The sequence below is a fragment of the Anas acuta genome, chromosome 5, assembly GCF_963932015.1.
Source record: "Anas acuta chromosome 5, bAnaAcu1.1, whole genome shotgun sequence".
In the NCBI taxonomy this organism is placed as follows: domain Eukaryota; kingdom Metazoa; phylum Chordata; class Aves; order Anseriformes; family Anatidae; genus Anas; species Anas acuta.
The window spans coordinates 7867148-7891386 of record NC_088983.1 but is presented as its reverse complement, the minus strand read 5'-3'; the positions used below and the strand labels follow the sequence as shown (position 1 = coordinate 7891386).

The 24239-nt window shown below is 43.7% G+C and overlaps 1 protein-coding gene across 6 annotated transcripts; it reads right to left on the bottom strand.

Moving 5' to 3' along the window:
• On the bottom strand, window positions 1-24087 carry ZBTB1 (zinc finger and BTB domain containing 1). 6 transcript variants are annotated; one of them, XM_068682539.1, is made up of 4 exons: window positions 23883-24087; window positions 12746-14485; window positions 6271-6332; window positions 1-1903 (listed from the first exon to the last, which is right to left on the bottom strand). In XM_068682539.1, exons 2-4 carry the CDS (start codon window positions 14463-14465, stop codon window positions 1901-1903), a joined length of 1785 nt encoding a protein of 594 aa, XP_068538640.1. In that variant the 5' UTR covers window positions 14466-14485; window positions 23883-24087; the 3' UTR covers window positions 1-1900. The 6 variants fall into 6 exon arrangements, with proteins under 6 accessions (XP_068538640.1, XP_068538639.1, XP_068538638.1 ...); XM_068682538.1 differs by having other exon boundaries at window positions 12574-14485; window positions 23883-24086; XM_068682537.1 differs by lacking the exon at window positions 6271-6332 and having other exon boundaries at window positions 12574-14485; window positions 23883-24086.
• Window positions 24088-24239: the final 152 nt, after the last annotated feature.

The window sequence follows — 24239 nt, the reverse complement described above, 5'->3', positions numbered from 1 at the left end:
GACTTGTAAGAACATTTTATTTAAGATACTGTATCAAAGCACAGATTAAGCTTTAAAGGTGATGAAAACTAACCTGGAATGTCTTCACTGGTAGTCTACACAGGCTACAAATAATTGCTAAGTTACAGAACAGTAACAGCCTGTTCTAGATGTCCTATGCTTAAGGATAAAAAAAAAAAAAAAAAAGCAAGATTTGTCTCAATACTTCCAGGCCTGGCTTTAGGTGATGTTATAAACATAGTTCCCTTCTCTCCTCTGCTTGGTGGTGGTTCTACTGCAAGGGTGCTTCCTGTTCTCTACAGAAAGGATGTCAGAGTTTCTGTTAGAGTCCCCAGCTGTGCTGAGCCTTCTCCCTGAGGACTCCCCAGTGGTGTCTTGCATGTTCTACATAATCACTGTCTCCCCCATAGCTCCAGCACAGCAACTGGGACAGAAGGGTCAGCGTTCCACTATGGTACTGAAGGCTGTTAAATTTCCTGTTTATGTTTAAGATGTTTGGTGTTAATACTGCTGATAACTTAAACACCTAAATGCTGAAATGTCTGGGGCTACGTAATCAGATTAAGCAACCACATTCAAAGATATCTGAACATCTTCTTGCGTTTGTATAGCAACTTTATAAACTCAAAAAGAGTAAAGCAAGCACAGACATATGCCCTATACAAGCTGCAATACAGACAATATTGTACACACTTCATAACAATAGTAATGAAAATAATGCTGATTATAAATAAAACTGTAGACAGACTTATTGAGATAACAGTTGTACTGAACAATGAAACATCCTTTTATAGTCATGAGTAGAATTAGTAAGATGCATAACTAGAGCAGAATATAGATCAGCATGTTTAGTCTGCTTACATGTCTCAAACTGATCCACTGTTGTTTGGAGAAGCAAAAGAAATTAATACTTTTTAAGCCGTTCTGGCCCTAATTTGAAACATTTACTGCCTTGCTTTGTTTTGTTTGCTTGTTTGTTTTCCATAAATTTGGCTGGAAATATCAGGGTTCCTACAATACTCAAATCTAAAAATGAATGCCTGATTTTCTTCTTCAAACCAGCTTTTGCAAGGCTTAGATCCAGAACATTGTGCACACTGTGCCCTGTGAAGGTTATTTCACGTTTACTCATCTCCTTGTTGGTCACAATTTTTCACCATTCTTGTAATAAGACCAGAGCACCATTTCTTTACTCTCCACATACAAGCACTGAGCTCCAGGGAAGGTCCTCTTCAGCTTGCAAATGATGATCATGGCAGCAAGGGGAATCTGGTCAGCTGGGTCTTTCTCAACATCCTGGCCTTCCTCAGGGCACTTTGTGCTCAGGTTTTAAGTTTTTTTTTGACCTTGTAGTTCAGACTAAAACATTTTTTCTCTCTTCTAACACTTGATAGCTTAGCATTGTAACTGTCTGAAAATGCGTAAGTTTTAATTCTTGAGTATATACTTTCAATGTTTAAGCTAAAAAGTCTAAACAGCTTTTGACAGAAATCCTAATAAGCCACATTTTGTATAAGCAGTGCTGCAGCATAAGAATAGCAAATTCTGCAAGCTCATTTCAGTGCAGCCCTCGATACCTGGCATCTGTCTCTTTTGGCTGTCTGCTCCATGAAAGAGACTTCAAATTTGTTTTTGACAGGTGTAAATAATAGTCACAAGGAAGTAAATTTTTGTAACACAGAGAAGAGTCCAAAACGACTTTTACTGAATGTTCTAATTTGACTGCTTTGGTGCCTTTTGCGACTGCTGCAGTATGTCAAAAAAGCAAAGGTGGTGCCAATGCAGATCTGGCACACGCGGTTCTGAGTTTTTATGAAATCTTTTGCCGACCAGTTCTTCCTCATGTCTTCTTCAAACCTGGTTCTCTCAGTTGTTCAGAAGCTTAGAAGTCCCTATTTCACTACTGCCATGCAGAAAAGAAATGCAAGAAAAATATTAAAAGTCAGAAGCCCACACTCTAGTACTATATTTGCTAGCATGATGCGGTCCCTCCCACCTCACTGTGGTGTGGTTTTGCTCCAAATACCATCCTTCAGTTATATTCAGAGCACCCACCACAGTAGGGAACTCTGTTTAAAAGCCATATGGTTCCTTTCCTTCAATCCCTACCCCACCAAAACACAATTTAACCTTAAAACAATGTTCCGATCTTGTTTCAGAAACTTTTCATTTGTTTGTTTCCTTCTCCTTTGATTTTCATTTTCAAAACAACTACAGATTTTCTGAAGAAAAACTTCAATTCCTAAGCCTCCCAGAGGTTATTTTTGCTGCTGTATGTGTAACTTTCCAGCAGTGGTTTACGGCTTGGCTTAGTGGATGCTTGAAAAGTTACATGAGTATTATTTCCCCTCAGCCTACTCTTCTCATAGCTTGGAACACCCACCGCTCTGGAACACTTCTCACTGCTTCATATTTGCCTCTTCATTCATTTTCATTATTTTTACTTTTACTCGTTCAGGGATGACTATTACGTATTTACTCAACCTCCCCAGTATTATTATTTTGGGTTAAATGCAGCTAAATGATATAAATATTTGCAATTCCTGTGATATTTTTGGACCGCACTAATTTATGACACATGTGAGCAGCTTTGTATCCGATACGAACAGTCAAGAAATTGGAAACATGTGGAAGTAACTTTTAAAGACAATCCTCTGAGGGCTTTTTCTTGGTATCACTGACTTCTTTCTCTGCGTAGGTGAATCACGTTGTACAAAGTATACGATTGTCCCACTTTCACCTAACTACTGCCTAATTAACACCTGATGTTCTAAGTGCACGATGACAGCACCAGACCCAGTGGTTGTGTCTAAACTGCAGAGCAGGACGACCTTCGAGGCTGCACGGGAAGGCAGGTTTATCAGCACTGCGTACCTGCCAGAGCATCCCGAAGGCTGAATTTCCTGGCACACCTCTGGGCAAACTGCTAGCTGCAACAGGCTGCTGGTTCTGGCAGCAAGCACATGTATATTCGGCGCAGCTACCTACCTACTGCACGCTTTGAATCTCGGTGGGGAATTCATTGGACTGGTGCTGTTATCTCAAAGTAGCTCTTATGTGACTGGCTCAAAGGCCAGGAAATGCATTTTTTTGTTTATAAATTAACAAAGGAGACAAAATATTGTAATTACGATATGCATATGAACATTATTTTTACCCAGGCAATATCAGTGCTTAATATCAACGTTTATTAAGATGCTGGCCTACATTTTCCAGGCAAAGATCCCTGTTGCTTGCCGATCACACACAAGTCATGCGGCATGACTGAGCTTCTTTACACCACCACCCTCAAATACGCCAACTGGGCTGTGTGGGACCACCCCTGAGTGTGGGAAGGTGGGTTGCCTATGAATATTAAATTACATTTTTCCAATGAGACTGCAAAAATACTGTTAATTAGTGCCAACTGTGGTCGTGTGGTGTATGTACAGAGCTATGAATACCAACATGCTGCTGGCAGTGGTAATAGCTGGTAGCCCACAGCGAGCTACATTAGAGGTATAATGTTGTGCCCTCCTCCCAGCCTCTAAAATCTTCAGGCTACCCCTAAAAACAGAAGTTGCTTTAGGAATACAGAGAGGATCTTCTACACTCGTCACACATTAAACTCCGCAGAACTGCAGAAATAGTCTGCCTTTTAAGTAGAAATGTGCATGTTTTAAGTTAGCCGCCAGATGGAGCTCATACCTCCCAGCGCACAAGTCCATGAACATCTGCAAAGTTAACACACTGCATAGATGTTACAAAGGATGCAGTTTTTTCCACTTCATAAAAGTCAGAGGAAGTCTGTGATTAGCTGGATGTTTACAAATAAAAGGGGGATCTGGAGATAGATCAAAGATAACTCTCCAGATTTGGCATGAGACCAGGTTCCCGTAGTACTAGCATCTGCATGGGTTTGACTGTTACATTAAGCGGTTGAACTCAGCCTATCTCACCACATACTAATAACGTTTTTTTAATGCTTAGCATATTTATTAGAAATCTGAATATTCAGCCAACTAAGGACCTGAAGAAGAAGAAAAAAAAAAAAAGCTGCCACCACCCCAATTAACAATATCTTCCAAGCTCCCTTTAAAAGAGAAGCATCTACAGGGTTGTCACCCCGCTTTCTTTAACATAAAGGGGATCAGGAAGAGAAGATAAGCACCGTTCTAAAATCTGAGGGATGTAGTACTTCAAGCTCAGAAAACAGGAGCTGAAGCTCTCAAAGCCTGTTCTCTAATAATCTAAGCTAGACGGCCCATTCATACACGGTATGATTTTTGCTGAGTAGTCTATAGCTCATCGAGGATCTCAGGGATTTTGGCAAAGCCATAGTGAGTGGAGAGGAAAGCTGATCTGAGATAAAAGGTTGTGGTATACGAAAGACACTGAGTTAATGTGCATGTGTTTTAAGGGACATCTTTGTTTTGACTCTGTGTAACAAACCAACATCGTTTGTGAGGTCTAGAAGGCCACAGACTATTTCTACTTTTATAGTAGTGCTCTGTTTGAAACTAGTATTTTTATTTGGGGTCTAAGCCACACTGAACTCAATCAAACAAACATTCTACAAAGAAAAATGCCTTTGAACTATTTAACTGTTTGTTTGCACAGCAAAATAGAGCAGAAAGAACTGTAGTAATTACTGGGAGATTTCTTGCATCTTAATTAACACATTTTTCAGTTTCTAAGTTACTGTTCACCAGGAACCATCTCTTGTGGCAGAATGACAATGTCAGCATCAGCCAGTGAAAGTTATGTGAAACACAACCCCACCTGAAAGCAGCCCAGGTGGGGCTTACCCTCACACGTCCAGGCACCCAGACTGTAATTGATGCTGGGCTTTACAGCACGTGTAAGTGCACAAAAATTAGGTTTAATCTATCTGATAGCAACGCAGCTGAGAGATCTGAGCTCTCCTGGGCTATGGGAGGTACTAAGATCAGTTCCCAGGATCACTTCCCTGTATTTCCCCCCTACAATCCTGCTGTATTTTTCCTTCTGCTGAAGGAAGGATATGGTAGATTTCATCTCAAAATACTTCTCCTTTGTATAAATAATTAAATAACCAATGGCTAGAAACCAGAATCTCAGCAGTCTGTTAGCTGAAACTCTCTCAGGGGATGTAGAAACCCTGTAGGCAGGGACAGAAGAGAAGCACCATCTTTCACACCCCAAATAAATGCTCTAACAATGACTTTTACAAAAGAAAGGAGTGTGGCAGACACCACAGGCATGGTTTATCTATTGCCAAAACCAAAATTAATCTATGATACTCAGAACCCCCTATTTTTAGTCAATGTATTGGTATTTCCACAAACTCATAGTCTTGTGTTCTGTTTTGTTTTCCACGGAGAGAGCATCACATTATTTTTCCTACTCATTTTCTGGGGACTCAGAAGCAGATGCCCCTCTGGTAACCATCCCCAGTGTAGTGGGACAGTTACCTAAAAAAGGAGAGAATAGGTATCACTGAGTCACCAACTCGCACTACTTTTATCATTTATTTTTTAAAGCAGTAGGTTCAAATGAACATGTAAGAAAAAGGCAAATTTTTAGCCCTCGCCTTTGCAAACAGAAAAGCTGAAAGGATGATTTTTTAACGTAAAAACCTTGTAACAGGGGAGAAAGAAAACAAGCCCAAGGGAAGGTCTGTTTTTTGCATCTTTCATGCTGGCAACAGTACTGCTGCAGAGACCTTGGCAATGCATTGACACTTTGCCTTACAGACAGGTTTGGAAACCAAGGATTTACAGAAAGCCCTGGATTTCCCAGTGGATTTCCGACAGTCCACCCAGCTTCTGGGATTTTGAGACCTTTGAGGAATGCTCGCTTCTCATTCCCTCTCAGGAGTCCTTGGATGTCTGCAGAACCACAAGGCACACTTGTCTGAGATCATCTCATTTACTATATCTATATACACACACACACCCCAAAATCTTATTGATGCAAATCACAGTAAGTAAAAACAACACCAGCATCAAGACTTAGTCATTGAGAGGGAAGTTCTTAAACAGCTCTGAAAGGGCTTGATTTTTTTTCTCCCACAGGAAACATGAGAAACAGCATTGTTTTTGTGGTTGTAGTTGCAGGAAGATTTACTATAGTTTTAGTATGCCAGAAGGCATAAGAAAGGATTAAACTTTTTTTGTTTGTTTTCTCCGAATGGTAAAAGTTAAAGTTGTATGTTTTAATCCACCATGAGACAGATGTGTATTTTAGAAAATGATTATTAATATGGGGCGTAAGACCATAGTGCACAACAGAGGTATCCCTCTGACTTACAAGAAAATCAAAGATACTGGACACTTCTGAAATCCTAGGTTCTCGGGATGAGGCGTGGCAGGCTGGCAATGTGAAACAAAGGGGCAGTTAAAATCTGGTCTTTGTTTGCCCTTCTTATAATTTCAATATGTTCCCTTACACACACTAATCTGAAACTTTAAAAATACATTTTCAACTGCTTTTTAATAGCAAATGTATACAGGAAACAGTTTCTCTAAAAACATGATGCCCAATATTGACTTCAATTAAAAACACAGAAAACATTTGAGGACAAAAATGACCCAAAGAAAGATCTGATAGCATCTCTCCTGTAAAGTTGGCAGTGGTCATCCTAGCACACAAGAAGGAACATGGGCTGTTTGTTTCGGGGCTGAACATTTATAGTCATGACAAGCTGACTCCTGAGTCATGCGGTCGGTTGCCCTGTATCAAATTAGGATTTGTCTTTCTTCATGAAAACATAAAATCACAATTAGTTCCAGAATTGTAAAGTAACTGTAAAAGTGGCAGAAGACACATAATTTATAAAACTTGTCCTGTTTTTTTTTTTTGGCATCTTACACCTTCAAAAACTCAGCCTACTAACTTGTCTCAAGAGCACACTGCACAGGAATTCTTTTAGGAGGTTTTTTGAAAGTTGGATGATAATGCAGAAAACTGGTTTATAGCCACTGAGAACTACAGAAATGTCAGCTTTTAAAAACATGTTCCTAATTTCTGGCCCTCAGCAGACTTTTATAAAGTCAAATTAGTCATGCTCCATCTTTGAGTCAGTGACAAGCTTCAAACCAATTGAGAATATTTGATTTTTAACCCTTTCAGATCGGGAAGCACCTAAAATTCAGAAGCAGGCATGCTGGGGTTTGAACAGATATTGCCAACACCTCCTTAGCTTTAAAAGGAATTACCCCAATCTCTCAACATCAGACCAAACCGGACAACTGTCTCCCAGTATCACAAGATATAGAAAAGTGTGGCAGCATGAGAGCAGGGTCCAGCTGCAGCCGGAGGGCACAGAGAGCAGGGGAAGGTGGGAGCAGTTCCTGGTGCTGGGCTGGCCAAGGGGCCCAGCTCATTCCTGGCCTCGGGCCCGGGCCAACCGCACTAACCCAGCGCGGAGCGCTACGTCGTCTATTTCAAGAAAGACGAAGAAAGCTCCAGAGCATATTTGAGGGGTGAGCTGAACGCAGGAAGGTTTCCAATTCCTATAAAGAGGGCAGATAGCATAGATGTGTCTCATCTGCATGCAAGAGGCTGGGCTGCCTTTTTTCCTTATCAGGAAATGGGAGATGAATTAAGAGTGCAGCTTCCACGAAGATGCTGGGGGGAGACAGAGACTTAGTTAAGCTCCAGCCACGCTCCGAGTTCTGCCACAGCTCGTGTAAGCAAACGAGCCCCCTCCCAGCCACTCGTTTCTCCCCTCGTGCCACCCCTTCTATTGTGCTCGCACAAGGCTCGAGACAGAGGCGGGGAGGGAAGCGTAATGGGGAACTGGTCCAGCCAAAAAAAAATCCCCACAGGGAAAAATAAAGTCCATTGTCTACGTAGCTCATTGTTAAGCGACATAGACACATGCTCCACGACAACGGAGAAGGTGGCACACACACAAGGGTATGAGAGCTGACACGAGGTGGGGAGGAAGAAGGGGCCTGCCAGTGCCCAGGCTGGCACTGCCATCAGGAGCTAATTGTATCCTCAGCAATAGCTGAGATGCTCACAATGTTTTTAGCACTGCTGTGTTCAAATACAGTAGTGTACTCAAAGTATTCACTTCTCTGTATCTTTTCTTTTCTATTGTATAACAATGTATTTGTTATACATTCTCCAGAACAGCAGTGTTCAGAAGTGTCTTCATCTCTGAATAAAAATATGCTGAATTGTATTTTCTCCATTAACTATATTAAATAAAGTCCCCTAGTAAAAGTGTAAATTCTTACAGTTCTGTGATATTCTAATCTATCCAAATCAAGGTTTCTCCATGGACCTGCTAGCTACAAATATTATTCTACACAAATGTAAATACTCTTTGAATTAACAAGTTGCCAATAAGCATTTACAAGTATTTTACAAGTGTGTATACATATTAAACATCTCCTCTGATATTAATAAGAAGCTTGGCAGCTTCTGTTATATTTTAAAGCTTACCCAAGGTCTTTATGAGTTTCAGTAAATCCCTGAAATCTAAGAGCTACGCTAGCTACTAATAAATTATTTTCAGGATTGCAACCCACCCCACTGCCAAAATGAGGAAAATAACAGAAAAGAGAAAACCTCTAGAAATAAGAATAGCAAATCACTTTAAAATATAAGACAGAACAACCAGCAAGCCCTTGTTCCTTTCTGGCTATGCTTTGTCTAATGTGATACGCTCACATGTCCACACTCAAGGATCCTTAAGTGCTTTAAGGGTTTAACGCTCTAACACTCCACATAGTTCCTTTGCATCCCCTTCCTGCACCACGTTTAAATGACTGAGAAGCACAAATTTGTTAGAGGAAACAGAACTCTAAATGAAGTATTTTTGCTTCCCCTTCACTATCTTTCAAGTAACGGTAAGACTTCTAGGATATTGTAACTGCAATTGTTTTTTTTTCAGGTCTACTTTCATTCTGTCTACACAGTGACTGATTTTTCTCACAGCAGAAGGGCTGAAACACATTGATTCACACTCCTGCGGACATTATCCCATTTGGGGGAGAACACCCCTTTCCCCAGCAGCAAACACCTGTCGGAAGGCTTGGCACCCACCCCTTTTCTCTGTTCAGAGCACCTAAGGTCCTCCTGGCACTCCAGACCTTTTCTTCAACAGTCCAATGCTGTTCCTCTGCATACTGTCACGTCACCAAAAGCATTCTCCCCATCTATTTGGGAGCAAGGCTGCTTTGTTTTTGCCTTATTACCTTTGATTTGTTCTCATATACTCCCCAATTACTTTTCAGGCTATTTCAATCGTTCTTTTTCCTCTGCCTGCATACAAGTAGATCTACTCTAAGCTTCCCTGGCACTCCAATTCATGCTCTTTTTGAGCCTTATTCTGGGCATTCATACGTGTGAACTCCAAGGCACTGTTTTTTCCTGTTCTTATGAAACAAAAAGATCAAATTCAATAGGAAAGTTTTAACAAACTTTCCTTTGAAAGGATAGCACAATACCATTTATATTTGAAAAACAAAGATATTTCAGAGTGTTTGTAGAGTTAGGTATTACCCAAATACTCGCGATTCCTAGATTTAACTACTGTAATTGACACTCTACCCAAATCAGGAAGTTCGGTTTGTTTGTTGAGTTTTTGTTGTCATTGTTGAAGTATTTTTGGGTCAAGTTCAGATTTTAAAGAAGGGCTCTTGACCCTGAGCAGAAGTGTCCACAAATTACCATTAGCCTTCCCCTGTATTCTGGAACAATTTTTCAGTTTATACAAGTCACCTTTTCAACAAGATCCTTAATCTGCTCTCTGCTGTGCCACTGCAGTGCTTCCAGCACAGGGGCTGGCCCGTCCTCGGCATACGATCCACACCATGAGTCTGTGCCGTAGTGAGCTAATCACACAGGCTGAGAGCTCTCCCAGCCAAGCTGAGTCATGCTCACTTTGGTCTCACAGGCGTCTACAGGACATTTTATCCACCCACTCCTCCAGGCTCCCCCTCCGTGCCACCTTTGGGATGTTTTCCCCTCTGCTTCCCACTCTACAACTAATTCTGTTGAGCCCTTCCAGACTTTACCAGTCCCTGCTCTCCCACCAAGCCTTCCCACTCCTGCAGCTCACCCCGTACCACAGGGCTCCTCTGTCAACTCCCCTGGCACCTTCCAGCTCTCCCTCACTTCCCTCAGCTGCTTTTCCCAGTTCAGCTGATATCTTACGATATCTTGAAAATCTGCATGTCAGAGAAATTTGGTGTGCACCCCATTAGGCCTCCCAACGCTTCTACAGCACTGGACTGACTGCTTTGTCTCTAAGATGATCATTACAGACAGTTAAATATTTTAATATCCTGCTAGTCCCCTTCTTGCCACTGATCCAGAGCTACAATTGTTATAAGTGGCTGTTTTAATTCTTATATGCTTATCTTTTAATTCTTATATGCTTATATGCTTCAGTCCAGCTTAGAATCGTGGAACAAATCCCAGGACAAGAGAAGCTCAGAATTAATCGAAACGCTGGAGTGCATTAACATCAGCAGTGTTTTCAGCCCCAGTGCTATTCAGGACTTGGCTGGCTTCAGATCTGTACAAGAAACGGCAAGATTGAGCAGTCACAGCAGAAATGCAAAAGGCTTATGCTGCAACTGAAGCAGCGTCCTGGGAGCCAGCTGCGAGCTCAGGGCTGCGGCCTGGTGGCTGGGCCCGTCGCCATCACCGTGCCTTAGGAGAAACGCTCATTAAACTCCCGAGAGAAATTCTGACTAAAACTGAGTAAATGCAAGACGATTGATACTCAGTTACAGTAGAGATTCTGAACTGTATTAGTTTCTCTAAATAGTCTAACATTGAAGCGGGATACCCCTGATAATCTCCAAGAAATAACTCTGACAGCAACATGAGCATGGAAGCCCTGGACTAGGCCATCAGCTCCTGCTCTCAGCCCCAGCACTGACACACAAGGTGGTCAAAATCACTTTCTTCTCTCCATGGGTGGGAAATAGTGCTATCACCCTCTTTGATAAAGTGGTATCTGCTGGGAGAAAGTCCAGGTAGCCTTTATTTTGTAATAGTTGTCTCTACCATTTCATATTAGGATCCTATTCCCCCACAATTAAAAACCATGCGCTTAACAAACATTTATACAGCTGATGCCTAAGAGTTAAAAGCTGGTTGCTCTCTCAAAGGCCAGACTGCCTCACTGAGTCGTTGCCAGCTGATACTTAGTACGATTTTTAAATTCAACTGAATTAAGAGACAAGCTACACAGATTGGGGCTATACTAGAATCAGAAAGAAATCTTAAAAGGCATTAAATGTCTTTGCATTTATTAAGCAAACTCTGCAGTCTTTTCTTGTTATATTCTCATTGAAAAACAGAACAGTCAGAAAATTTCATGAAAACAAGAAACAAAAAAATCTAAGATAAACATGAGCCACGCTCCCCCTTCCCCTTCCCACCCAAGCAATGGGACTATCTTCACACCCATCCCACTTCACTTCCCAACAAAAGCAGCAAGGCACCCATTTACAGCTAGGCTGAGAAATGCAGTCTTCAATGCACATCACAATTCCGTATTCCTAGCAATCCACCATAGCCAGTCTTCCCTTGTATATTACGATAAGCAGGTTATATAGACCCAGGTGGGTACAGATAGACAATGCAAGGCCAATGTCAGTTGTACAGCAGAAGTGCCCGTTACAGTTCTGCTAGAATTTCAAGTCTGGAAAATGACCACTCTGCAGGGAACTCCTCAGTTATCACAAGTCATCAACTCCCTTTCCCTTTGCGCACGCCAGTCCAACTCTGTAAGGTTTAACTGAGCCTACGCGCTCGGACCACTGGGATGCAAATTTCAACAAAGCCAAGAAGCAGAGGATCAGGACAGGCAGCTCTGCCCTTACAGCAGGGTCAGAGAGCAAAGGATTATTTCTTGTCATTGTTCTTTTTCATTTTGAAAATTAATTTGGGGAGCATGAACAATTATGCTCTTGCATGTTAATCACTGTGATCTAAAATTTTCACATGAAGAAACAACACATGGAAATATTGAAGCACTCATCTTACGGACATGGATCCGAGAACTGTTTAATAGCAGTCAGTGAAGGGGTAACATTGTGCTTTTAATCTACAGTTTAAAAATAATGATTTGTATATCTACTTAGTAAAACAATAAAATTAAGAACAGAAACTGGTATTAGGAAACAGTGAAAATGTAATAATTAAACACATGATGCTTTTCAAAGCTATATACTTAATGAGCCTAAATAGACACCTATGATTAAGAGGGTCTTAAAAAAAATAATAAAAAAGACTTATTTTCAAAAAAATTTTTTTTGTAATTTTTGTCTACTATACTGTATGCCTTGCTTTGGTGTTCTCTCTGCTGCCAACTTAATGCTTTAACAGTATGGTTATGCTTATGTTCTTTTCAAATGCTTGGCATTATAGTGGGATCTCATATCTTTTCTCAAATTAAATTTTGCTCCACATACTCCACATGTATACAGATGAACATCCATGTGCTGCTCCAGTTGCTCATTATTTGGGAATATCTGAAAGCAGACCTGGCATATAGTCTCTCCAGCTGATAAGTGAGATATCATATGCCGTACATGGTCATGTTTTCTGAAGTTTCCTTGATCACAAATGGAACAGACATACCTGGCCATTCCTTTGTGCATATCATTGTGGAGCCGCAACTGGCGCTCTCTTAAGAACTGCTTCCCACATGTCTGACAAACAAACTGTTTTTCCTTGGTATGAACAGTATAGTGTTCCCTCAAGTGACAACGCTGATAAAATCCTTTCCCGCAAAGATTGCAGAAATGCTTACGTCTGTGATCTCTCTCATTCTCTTCCATCATGGAATTCTTGAACAGATCTTGCTCTAGGCAGTTTGACATATGTTCAACCACTAGGTTTTCAGTTTCAAAACGTTGACCGCAATTAGGACATCGGAAAGGACAGGCAGAATGCTTATATAACTGTTTTTTTTGAAGGCTGTTCATTTGGAAATGACTGTCCCTGAAGTCCTCTATCATCTCTGCAAACATCATCTCCCTTATTTCTGACTGGTCCTCAGGGTTTTCTTCCAAGTCCATTTTTTCCTCAGAATTTCTGATACCATTCATGGTCAGATCCTGGGGTTCTCCACAGGTCTGTGCATGATCTTGTAACTGTTTGCCTTTGACCAGTATTTGACCACACTTGCCACAGGCACATATATTTTCTATGTGTTTGGATAAATAATGAGAGGACAAATCTTCCTCGGTGATTGTTAGCCCACAAAGTTCACAGGGAGCGTTCTCCACGTCTTCCTGTACTGAAGGAGCTTTCCTGTTAAGGTGCCGTGGACTCTGTAAACACTTTCTTTCATCGTCATCCATGGATAAACGGGGTTTTAAAGTCTTCCGAGCATTTCTTTTCTCTCTGATCTCCTCCTCAACATAGTACCTGTAAAGCGGCTCTTCCTGCTCATCATCTAGGTCGTCATTGTCAGAAGACTCATTGCAGTCTTTATCTGTCACTTTAATAATATTAAAATCTTTCAGCTCGTCTGCAGGACTGTCTTCTGGTTCCATCTTGATAATAATCCTCTTCCTCTCGGAGGCTCTACTTCCTTCTTCACCTGAGGTCTCTGATGCAACTGTGCTGCTTTTCCTGCTTGTAACATTGGACACAGGAGACGAAGAATCATCAGCAGCTTGGCTTGAGTCCCCTTTGTATTTTTCTGTTTGCGTAGAGATTATTTTAGAAGTAGAGTCCTTTTCACTAAAGTCTAGTTTTTCAGCACCGTAGTACCTGGCACTTTGGTACGAATGCCTGTTAGTGCACGTTAGCACGTGCTCATCCAGTAACTTTTCACAGCTAAAACTAAACCCACAGCTGTCACAGGTGAAGCTTCTTCCAAAACGGCGTGAGTGGGACACACGCTCTTTTGTGTGAGAGAATTTGGAGGTGGTGCTTTTTTTGCAGACATCAAACAGTTGTTCGGGGAAACTGCCGAGCTGCAAAGCTTCTTCATCGGGCTCTTTGTTATGGGATGTATTAACTGTTGAACTTGGCGGCTCCATGCCCCACCTGTTTGCTTCGCTGCCATTTCTGGTGAGCGTGTCTTCATACATTCTCACGCCAAATATCATTTTACTATTCTGGGTGCTAGAAGCAGAAGATGAGCACTTTAAACTAGATGAGTCTGTATCCTGTATATCTTCTAGACACTCAGGTACATTATATAGCTGTAAATAGTTCATGGCCACTTTAAATTGCTCAAAATTGGCAGGGGCTGTCATAATTTTTCCTAAATACATGAACTGTAAAATAAGATCAAAGCATTCAGCACTAATCTTCATGTTGCTTAGATTCAGCTGGGCTGTAGTGTGTTGATGGTTCATAAAAAACATCCTAAAATAGGAGCTGCATGCAGCAAGGACTGCCTTATGTGCTTGAAAATAAATATCATCGATAGCAATACAGCAGTCACACAGAAAGCCCCACTCTCTTTGGTTGTTTAGCTGCTGAAGGACATAGTTGCTGTGGCTGGTTCTTGCCATCTTGTACTTCAATTATAGCCCTGCATAGAGAAGAAGACATCTGTTAAACCATGAGCACAAAAAGCAGAATGTATTTAAGTGTAGGGAAGAACTGCCATCTCTTTCCTCTCCTGATCTTCCTATTCTCACACTGTTTGTGGTATAATTTCCTGTCTGGAGATCTTTGCTGGTAACTATTGTTGATGCCAGTGAAAACATCCATAATTCCACGTTCTCACCACTAGACTTACAAGACTAGCAAACTAATAAACATAACCACCACACATGTCAGTCAAAGCAACGCTGCTAGAATATAAATTAGCAAACATATATCTCAAAGTCCTCCAGCCAAGATTTTCAGATATGAGTTCTGGATGCCGAACTTCAAAAACTTCACAGGGCAGACTTCTGTAAGATGGCCCCAGGACAACAGCTATGCGAGGTGAGCCGACTGTAAGAAACCACCTGCTCGGTCTCAACTTGCCTTTTTCACCTGTCAGTCCAAGGGACATATGATGCAACACATTACTGGAAACCAGGCTGGGCTCAGACTGGTCTTTCCCTCCCCATTAAAGGCAGCTGAGAAGACACCAGTGCAACATCCACACACCGTTTGCTCTTTAGGGCAGCTCAGGGATCTTCTCGACCTTATCTGCGAGGCCTCCTGCAAAGCAGGAACTGTAAAACTGAAGCGGGTTCTGAGAAGCGCGGGGCTGGCCGGGCCCCGCAGGCCCGCTGCCGACGGTCACTGTGCGGCAGGGGGGCAGGAAGTGGTGCATGCCGTGCCTCCAGCTCCTCTCAAAACCGCTCTTTCAGAGCAGCATAATACAGACAAAACATTTAGATTGGAGACCGGACAAAGTCAAAAAAAAAAAAAAAATCAGCTAATGGAGAACTGTAAAGGCCAGCAAGCCAGAGATGGAGGCTCTGAGGGATGAAGCCTCAAGGAGGAACTGCAAACACTTGAGGGAAAGTTCTGTGAGTGCTTAAAGCTGGTTTAAATGAAAGGACTAACTGGTCTTAAACAGAAAAGAGGAAGAAAACACGCTGTTTTATGTTAATAAAAACATCCAGAAGAAATATATTGCACACAGGAGGTGCACATTCAATTCACAAAGATAAACTGTAACCAAGCAAGGCGAAATTCAATGGCTGGTCACCACTGACTTTGGAAAAACCTTTACTGATACACAAAATCTGTAGTAAATACACAGGGAGCAGGGTGGGGTAGTTTGAGAAAGCAAAAAACTATAAGGAATACCCTAACTGAAAAGAAAAGCCTAAAGCAATAATGAGCACTCTTAACATCTTGAAAGATTATTGCAAGCAATAGAAATAACTGCAAGAGATTTGTATACACAAAGTACAGGCTAACAAACAACATAAATCAATCCTTGCATTTCATTGAGTCATAAGCTGCAGTTTAATACGTTACTGTTGTTTCAATTGTCCAGCATTTAAACAAAATACACACAAAAATGCTCCCTGGTTTCTTCTTATTCCCTCCCCATCATCTCCCTGACAGCTTACATCTCCTAGAGGCTGCAAAACGAGCAAAGAAATTAAATCCCACGATTAGCATTGAATTCACAAGTCAGAGGTGTTGCCTGGGTTGTTAAGCAGCAGACCTAACGTTTGTCACTGCTCTCCTTCATTCCGCCAAGCACCGCCATGGAAGAAATGCATTCACGCCCTCCAGATGAGGAAAGGCTCACCCCTGCCCAGCAATATCCCCACTGCCAGTTCTATCACAGCACTTATAGATCGCTGCCAGCAGAAGACTGTCTGGCAACAGGAACCCTGAGATCTGGGTTGCATTATACTGATGAAGAGCACCTGAATGACAGCTGCTCCTCTCCCCTCAACCCAGTCCTCCAATCTCAAAACTCAAGGTGAGCACCCTGCCATAACAACTCTCTGACCAGTTTGGCCCACTGACATCCACTGCAGAAATGCGACTTGTAACAATAAATTCCTTTAATGGTTTTCTCACTAACTAGCAAAAGGGTGGCTGTGAAAGTAGAATCTCTGGAACAACTTCACGTCTTTTCTACAGAAATTTGACTATTGTCTAAGTCACTGGGTAACTTCAGTTACTTCTGAAGAAAAAAAAAACAAAACAAAACAAAACACAACAAGGCTCTCAACATCAAGCACTATAAAAGGGCACTTCATTCTTCCAAGTGCTAAGGTGTTTTGTATTTGCAGTAATTCATTACATACTTAATACTTGATGAAGTATGCTTTATTATATTCAAGAACAGCAGCTGCATAATGACAAAGAACTGACTTCAACCTCCATATTGTAAGACTGACCACCACCAAGATACAGTGAGAAGATGCAGTCTAAGACACACTAGCCTTTGTATGAATTGCCATCAAGACAAGAAAAGGCTCAGGACTGCTAGAGGAACAATTTGTTTTAATCTTCTTCTACTCATAAAGTTGCAAGTTTAAACTTTTCATTTAAATTTGAAGGGTTTTGTGCACGATAAGTATTCCACTGTGTTTTCCAACAAAAAAAAAGTAGTGCAGGCAGCAAGCCTGTAACCAAGAAGTTCACAAATATCTGCACGCACCTGCGAGGAGAGGCATTGCAAAACAGTGGGAGTGATCCAGCAGTCACTGGAGCAATGGCACAGACTCGACTTCTCTTTCTTCTGTGAAAAAGGTGAGAGTTATCTCCTCTTTTGACAGGGGAACTCTTGCAGAGCTTTCAGCACTTAAGTCCTGATATGCAAAAACAACCCTTTGGCAATGCCTATCTCCTACCACTGCTCTGTAAGAAACCAGCCTGAGCATGAGTTTGCTTGATCGGAACAGCAAGGTGTTCAGGTGTGTACACAGCCTCTATCACTGTAGTACTATATGTAGGTATTAAAATAGAGCGCGTTTGAAGTTATCTATGTTAATGAAAGTACTGGCAGACTTCCTCTGGATGCTGTATTAACCTGCTGTATGTAACTATATATTTACAGCTGCCAACGCTTCCCACTATGAGAGCCTGCGTTGGTCTATTTAAAACTTCAACACATCTCAACCAGCAAAGACAAAACTTTCCTTTTGAATTGCCTGTTTTGGACTTTTTTTTTTTTTTTTGCCAGAAAATTTCAGCTGGAAGAGTTACAAAAAATGAGGTTAAGAAAAAATTTTGTGTATCTAAATAATTATTACTCTTTAAAATTCAAAAAAGTTTCTCTTCCAAAATCTTGAAACAGAGACTTCATATTGGAGAAAGAGGTATGTCTTAGACAAGTTCTTGGTCACAATACAAAAATCTACCTGAATTTGGCCAAACTAGAAGCTTAGGTGGAAAGAAGGGGGAAAAGATGGTAGAAGTGATAAATTTGTTCATACTTCAGACTGCTGTGAGTTACTAAAGTGTCAGATTATAGCCTTGCTGAGAACATTTCATCCTCATGTAGCTCCTTTGTACACGGGGGCCCGTCGGAGGCATCTCACCTAGAGCAAAAATACCCTTTTTCTGCTCATGTCACCTTCACAGAGCCACGAACTGGTAGCAGGGCTTGCTGCAGTTTGCTCCACACCACGACTCGCCACTGGGTTTTAGCATCCCTCCTGGCAGCCAAAAGGGAAAGATACCTGGTTTTGGTTGAGGACAGCCAGGGCAAGGAGGAGGCTTAGTGAAACTGCATGGAGATTGGGAACTGTAAGAAGGAAGCGAGGGGAAAGCCCTGGGAGCAGGAAGGGCAGGGTGAGACAGGCTGGGAGGGAAATGCTGAGCTGAGAGGGGATTAGGAACAGCAGTGGGAGGAAAAGATGGTGCAATGAGGATCTAAATGGGGGAGGGAAGCTGCTTGGGCAAGAGAGTAGGAAGAGCCAAATAGGTAGGGTGGGGGGAGATGCTTATGCAGGGGAACTGACAGGAAATTATCATAGCAGGCACCCGTTCAGAGCTGGAATTCAACCCTGGGTTCCTGATTCTGCTGTTCCTTTGCCACCAGCAACTATCACAGGTTTGCTGACAAGCTCCCTCCCAATCAAGAGCAAGCACTGAGAAAGTCATCATTTGTCATTATTTTATTTTAATTGCTGAAATGTCAGGGATCTGCATTTATCACCCACAGGAATGGTTCGATGCTGAAAACTATTTTTCAAGTTTTCTTTGGAAAGAAAGCAGGCATTAGAATAAAAACACATCTTTTTGAAGGAAACCCAAGGTCTCAAAGTTAAGCTCATACACAAGAAATGACATAATTAAGCTGAACTCCAACACAGTATTCATTCAGCAGCCTTTTATGTATATATTGTAGTCTTCCAACCTTTCAACAAAGGTTCCTTTCCCTACTTGGCACACCCAGGGATCTGTCCAGGGACAGATCCAAGCAGCAGTGCTCTTCACGCAACAACACAAGATCCCTGCTCATTTGGCATAGGATTTGGAGGATATGAAGCAAATGAGACTGGGGGGGAAGAAGAGGAGAATCCCACGACAAAGAACACTGCTTTGGAGAACAGCATCCCAGCTCTCTCAGTGTCAGGACAAGTCATGCTAACCTCCCTCCCCACTAGCCTTTGGTAAGTCTGGCAATTATTTTTTTAAGATGCCCAACTTCTTCACACCAGGAAAAACAATCAGCAACAGCTGATACCAACAGGAGCTACCCTCTGTGTATTAAGCACTGAGTATCCTGGAAAATTAAAGCTCTAGGCATGTGAGTTTGTCCATCCAAAATTTGTGGGTTTGATCCTCTCTGGCTCTGTTTCCTATTTCAAAATGAGAATTGTGACCACTTGCCTGACTAGCACACCGCATTTGTGAAGCACACAAATACTGTAGTCACAAGGATCACAGAGAAGTCCACAAGGAACCTAAGTGACTCCATCTTCAGCAACAATTGATCTGGGCAGTCAGCACAGCCATGGGCCTCGCCGTGAGCAATACTGAAGGATGCAAGAGGTGTTCTGAAAAGATATACTAGAACAGTATCTGATACAAAAGCAAGAAGTATAGGTATATTAGTCAGGTAATTTCAGTCTAATCTTCAAACTCAAAGTCTCCATAGCCATCTTCTATTTCTTGTGAATGTTTAAATTTACACTGCAAGGCTTTGATTAAAGCTGTTTGTATGCCACCTTTTTTTTTTTATTTTTGAGTCACTACTCAGGTACAATTACAACTTAGATGTTATCATGAACAAGGTGAATTGCACCACTACACTAACCAAATACGTTGTTTAGAAGTCTAGAGCCAGAAAGAACAGGCATTTACCAGAGCTCCACACTTTCTGTCACCTCCTCAAGTTCAAAATTTTTGCTTCTTCAGTTTTAAAACATTTCAGGAAAAGTCCTCAAGCTTTTCCTTTTCAAGCCTTTTAGGGAGACTGGTAAAGTTCTTTTCCTAACTTCTCTGTCTTTAAAAAAGAAGTACCACAAGGTTCACGATTTAGGAGCCTCTCGGCTCCTAAAATTAGTAGGTGGTTTTCAAAACCCAGCATTTCCACTGCTGAGCAGGCAAAAACAGAGTGCTTACACGCTTAGTTGCTGGCTGCTTTTCTTTGGAAACCAAGAGCGGGCTGGACAAAAGTATAATAAATGAGTGGAGAATTCGGTGCTAATAGAAAACGAGACTGAAAAAAACCTCAAGAACACAACGCCCAGTTATCCAAAGAAACAGGAGCGTGGGCAGCAGAAAGCAAATTCCGCATCCCATTCTCACAACGCATCTCGCTCTGATGCAGGTTGCCAAGAACTCTCCTCTCTGAAGTTAAATTATTCTGCCTCCGTGGGTCAGATCCAGCAAAGAAATCAGACTCCTAACTGACAGCATCTAGATGCTCTGGAGCAAATCCTACATGACACTTCCAAGCTCTGCATACGATGCCTGAGAAAACTGCACACTCAGCTAGTGCACTGACCATGGATGGAGTGGTCAAAAGGCAAGAAATTTATCTAGACATTATCAAGAGGAAGCAACCAAAGTTGCTCTAGCACTATAGAGTCCAAGAAAGTGCTCTGCTTACCCAAAACTTGCAAAAAAAAAAAAAAAAAAAAAAAAAAAGGGCCAGGTGACCACCGTTCACCCCAATAGCAGCTATGGGTAAACTACAGTTTGTGTTGTAAGAGTAGGCTACACGATCATGAATTAACAGTTACGGGAATTCCACATACTGCCAATGAAAACCTAATTAAGCTCCATTATTTGGACTATGAAGGACTGACAGTATAATTTATCCTCCCCCCATGGTCCTTCCAATTAGCTGCCTTCAGGCACGCTAGTTGTGAAGCTGCTTGAGATGATGTAGATACTCATCTGCATACACATCCTGATGGCTGAATCAACTCATCTCAAACAGCCTCGTTGCTAATGTATAGAAACAAGTTTCAGCTAATACCTGGGTTCAGCCTGAACCAGGGAAAGGCAAGATGCTCCAGCCCCCAAGTGAGAGCCCTCGGAGCCATTTGCTCCCTCCGAGCACAGAGCTCTCCATTGATTCAGCATCCACGTGCACAAATGAGAAACAGACGTGGAAACGTAACAAGTTACAGTTCTCAGCTGCTAACCCAGAATTAGTTAAGATGCACTGCACATTCACAGGTAAGGACACTCCTCAAAAGATAAGGAATAAGATGTCAGGAAAACATGAGTGGTCAAATTAAGGAAACAGCAAGTTTTGGAGCTTCAGTTCAAACTATCTCAACTTCAACTTCAGATCCAGTCTGTGAAGTAAGAAGTATTACAGAGAGCTTTGTGCAGTCTTTTAAAGCAACTTGCTAGCCACAAAAGATTACTCTAGATGTTCACAGTCATCATTTATCTGACACCTCTACAGTTGTAAGAAGTGGTCAGGCAAAGTGGTAATGACATGTTTATAAGATTTGTGGAAAAACATCCTGACACCAGATTTAAGCCTTGCAGCTGAACGATGAGTCTTTCTACCTGGCCTCTCCAACTCACCCCCTTATAACTTCAAGAGGCATCTTGGTGGTTTCTGGGGATCTCCTGAGACCCTCAGACAAAGATAAATGTGCCTTCCAGAAAAGCATCCTTGGCTAAATGCAAGCTGTGCTCCAGTGCAACAGGTAGGGTATGCATGAATGAAGCAGAGTAACTCGTGACACGCAGGTCAGACTACATATTTCGTTGACACTTTCCTGTCCTAGATGCTTCAAAATGTACTTGCAGCACATAAGAAAAATAAGCTGCTCGGGTCTCCATTAAATGAGGCAGGTTTAAGATGGAAAAAAAGGGCAACAGCTAGCTAAATCTAGAGTTTTGCAATGGCAAAACATGCACAAAGAAAAAATTGCCAGACAAATTTGAGGATATAAATGGTCTTCATGCAAATTATGTCAGCTGCTGTGCCCACATACTGTGTCTGCAGCAGAGCTCTGTGTGTGGTGGTGTTTACCATGCCTAAGCAGAGGCAGGGAAGATAACCCAACTGCTGGGAAACCACTAGTCAAGCTTTTTTAAAAAATGCACACCGTGTTTCTCACACTATGTGCATGCAAGGTTCGGAATAACCCTAGAGAGAGGGCTAGCTGAAACCACCGAGGGGAAATACTCCAGGACTTTTAATCAGGAAACTTTCATTATCTCAGTTCTGAGCAGCTTTCTTTTTCCTCACACAGCAGGTAAGCAGCTACTAAGGCTTTGTCCACCCCGGATTTTCAGAGCTTTCCACCATCAGCAACAATGGAAACCTGTGAATAAAGCAATTAACCTCACCCACACAAGCAAGAAAGCATCTAAAACCCCAAGTCACTCCCTGATATGAGTACTCTCATCGCGATCACTGCAAATCCCCGTGCCAGTGACAATGCAGGCTGATTCTGATGAAGAAAAGCCTCGTGCCAGCAGAGCTGAAGCATCTGTTAAGCCTGTGATGTTGCCCCACACAACTCCCAAGCTTTCTGGCAGGGTGGAAAAGGGGGTTTCCACTTCTCCTCCGAGCTCCTCGAGCAGCACCACCCCATGTGTTTGCTCCCTAAACCCTCCTGCAGCCATCCCTCACCCATCCAAACACCCAGGTGTATCCCAGAGCGGACCGAAGCGACTTGTTGCTACTCCTCGTGTTTTCTGGCCAGTCACCCTTAAATCTCTCCACAATCTCATCAACTCAGTGCCTGGGAAAGCCTCTGCCAGCACTGCAACGGGGCGCGTTTGGCCAGTTTTCTCCGTGGCCATATGGTCTCAACGCCTCTCCCCCGCTCGCCACGCGAGCTCCAGCTCTAATTCGGTACGAGCGAGAAGCCCACGGCCCCCCTGCTCACAACTGCTGTGTGGGTTTTTCCAAGAGCCGTAATGAGGAATGTTAAACAAACACCTTTAATTAAAGGAATGTTTGTTTAATGTAATTAAATGCCGACAGAACACAAGACTGCTTCAGCCCCAGAGAGTTTTGCAGCATGCGCTGTACCTTGCGAGAGCGTAGCGCGGGGGGAACAACACCAGCAGACGATACAATCTGGCAGTAAACATCCCAGTGCTCGGCAGCATCCACCCCGTGCTATCCCTCTACCCATGCCTACGTGTCAGGAGGAGCAGGCGCTCGCTATCAGCCGATGGACGGGCCAAACTCTGGATGCGAGTTAGGAGAGAGGAATAAAAACCCAGCCCCAAACCCCCGGCGTTTTCAGTCCCGCTTCCTTCGCTCCTTTCGCTACCTTTCTATCCAGAGGAGTCCTTTGAGGAACGAGCCTTTCAGCACCGCTCCCCGAGCAACAGAGGGCTTGTTTTTTTTTTTTTTGCGACAGAGCAATTCCTTCCTTCCCCGCCGCCTCCAGAGCGAGCAGAGCGGTGCCAGCCCGGGGTGAAACCCAAGTCTCCCGCCTGGCAGGGTGGAGCATTCCCTTCGGGCTCCGGCTCCCCTCCGTTTTTTTCACCCAACTACCGCAACTCGCTCCAAGTTTGGCTTCAAAAAAAAAAAAAAAAAAAAGAAAAAAGAAAAATAGAATAAAGGGAAAAATAAACAGAGCTTGGACGGCGTGAGGCTGAAGGCGCTGCGAGCACGGCGCGCTGCAACATCCGACGTGACCCCAAGCCCCTGAGCAGCGCCCAGCCCCGGCACCTCGCCGGGCCCCCGCAGCCCCCCGCCCGCTTCGGCACAGCCCCGAGCCGAGCCGAGCCGTGCCACAAACGAGCCGGGGGCAGGCCGCCCGCCCAGCGCAAGGTCACCGCGGCGGCTGCTGGCCGAGAGCCGTGCCGGGCTGAGCCCCAACGAACCGGGCTGAGCCCAAATGAGCCGAACCCAGCCGGGCTGAGCCCGAACGAGCCGGGCTGAGCCGTGCCGCCCCCCCCGCCCCACTATGGCGCGCCGTGCCGGGCCATGCCGCGCCGGGCCACGCCGGCCGCCCGGCACTTCCCACCTCCCGCCGGCGGCGGAGCTGCGGCCGCCGCGCTGCCTTCCTTCCTCCCCTTCCTCCTCATCCTCCTCCTCATCCTCCTCCACCGGGCTCGGGGGCTCCGCTTACCCGCGGGGCGAGGCGGTAGCGGCGGCCGAAGGGGAGCTGCCCGTGCTGCGAGCGCTTCTCCCAGTGCTGCCGGTGCTGCTGCTGCTGCTGCTGGCGGTGCTGCTGCTGGTGCTGCTGGCAGCGCTGCAACAAAGGACTTCCGCCCCGCCGCGCCTGCTGCTGCCGCAGCGCCGGCTCCGCCGCGACCGCACGGGGCCGGACCCCTCCCTCCCTCCCCTCGGCCCCGCCGCCGCTGCTGCGCCGCCGCCGACAGCGCCGGGGCCCGGCGGGCGGCTCCCTGCCGCGCTGCCCTCTCCTCCCATGCCGCCGGGGATGCTGCGGCCGGGGGCGCCCCCTCCCCATGCGCCGCAAGCCTCG

Coding starts and splice junctions, on each gene's coding strand:
- ZBTB1 (XM_068682536.1), bottom strand. CDS start 14,465: ATGGCAAGAACCAGCCACAGCAACTATGTCCTTCAGCAGCTAAACAAC.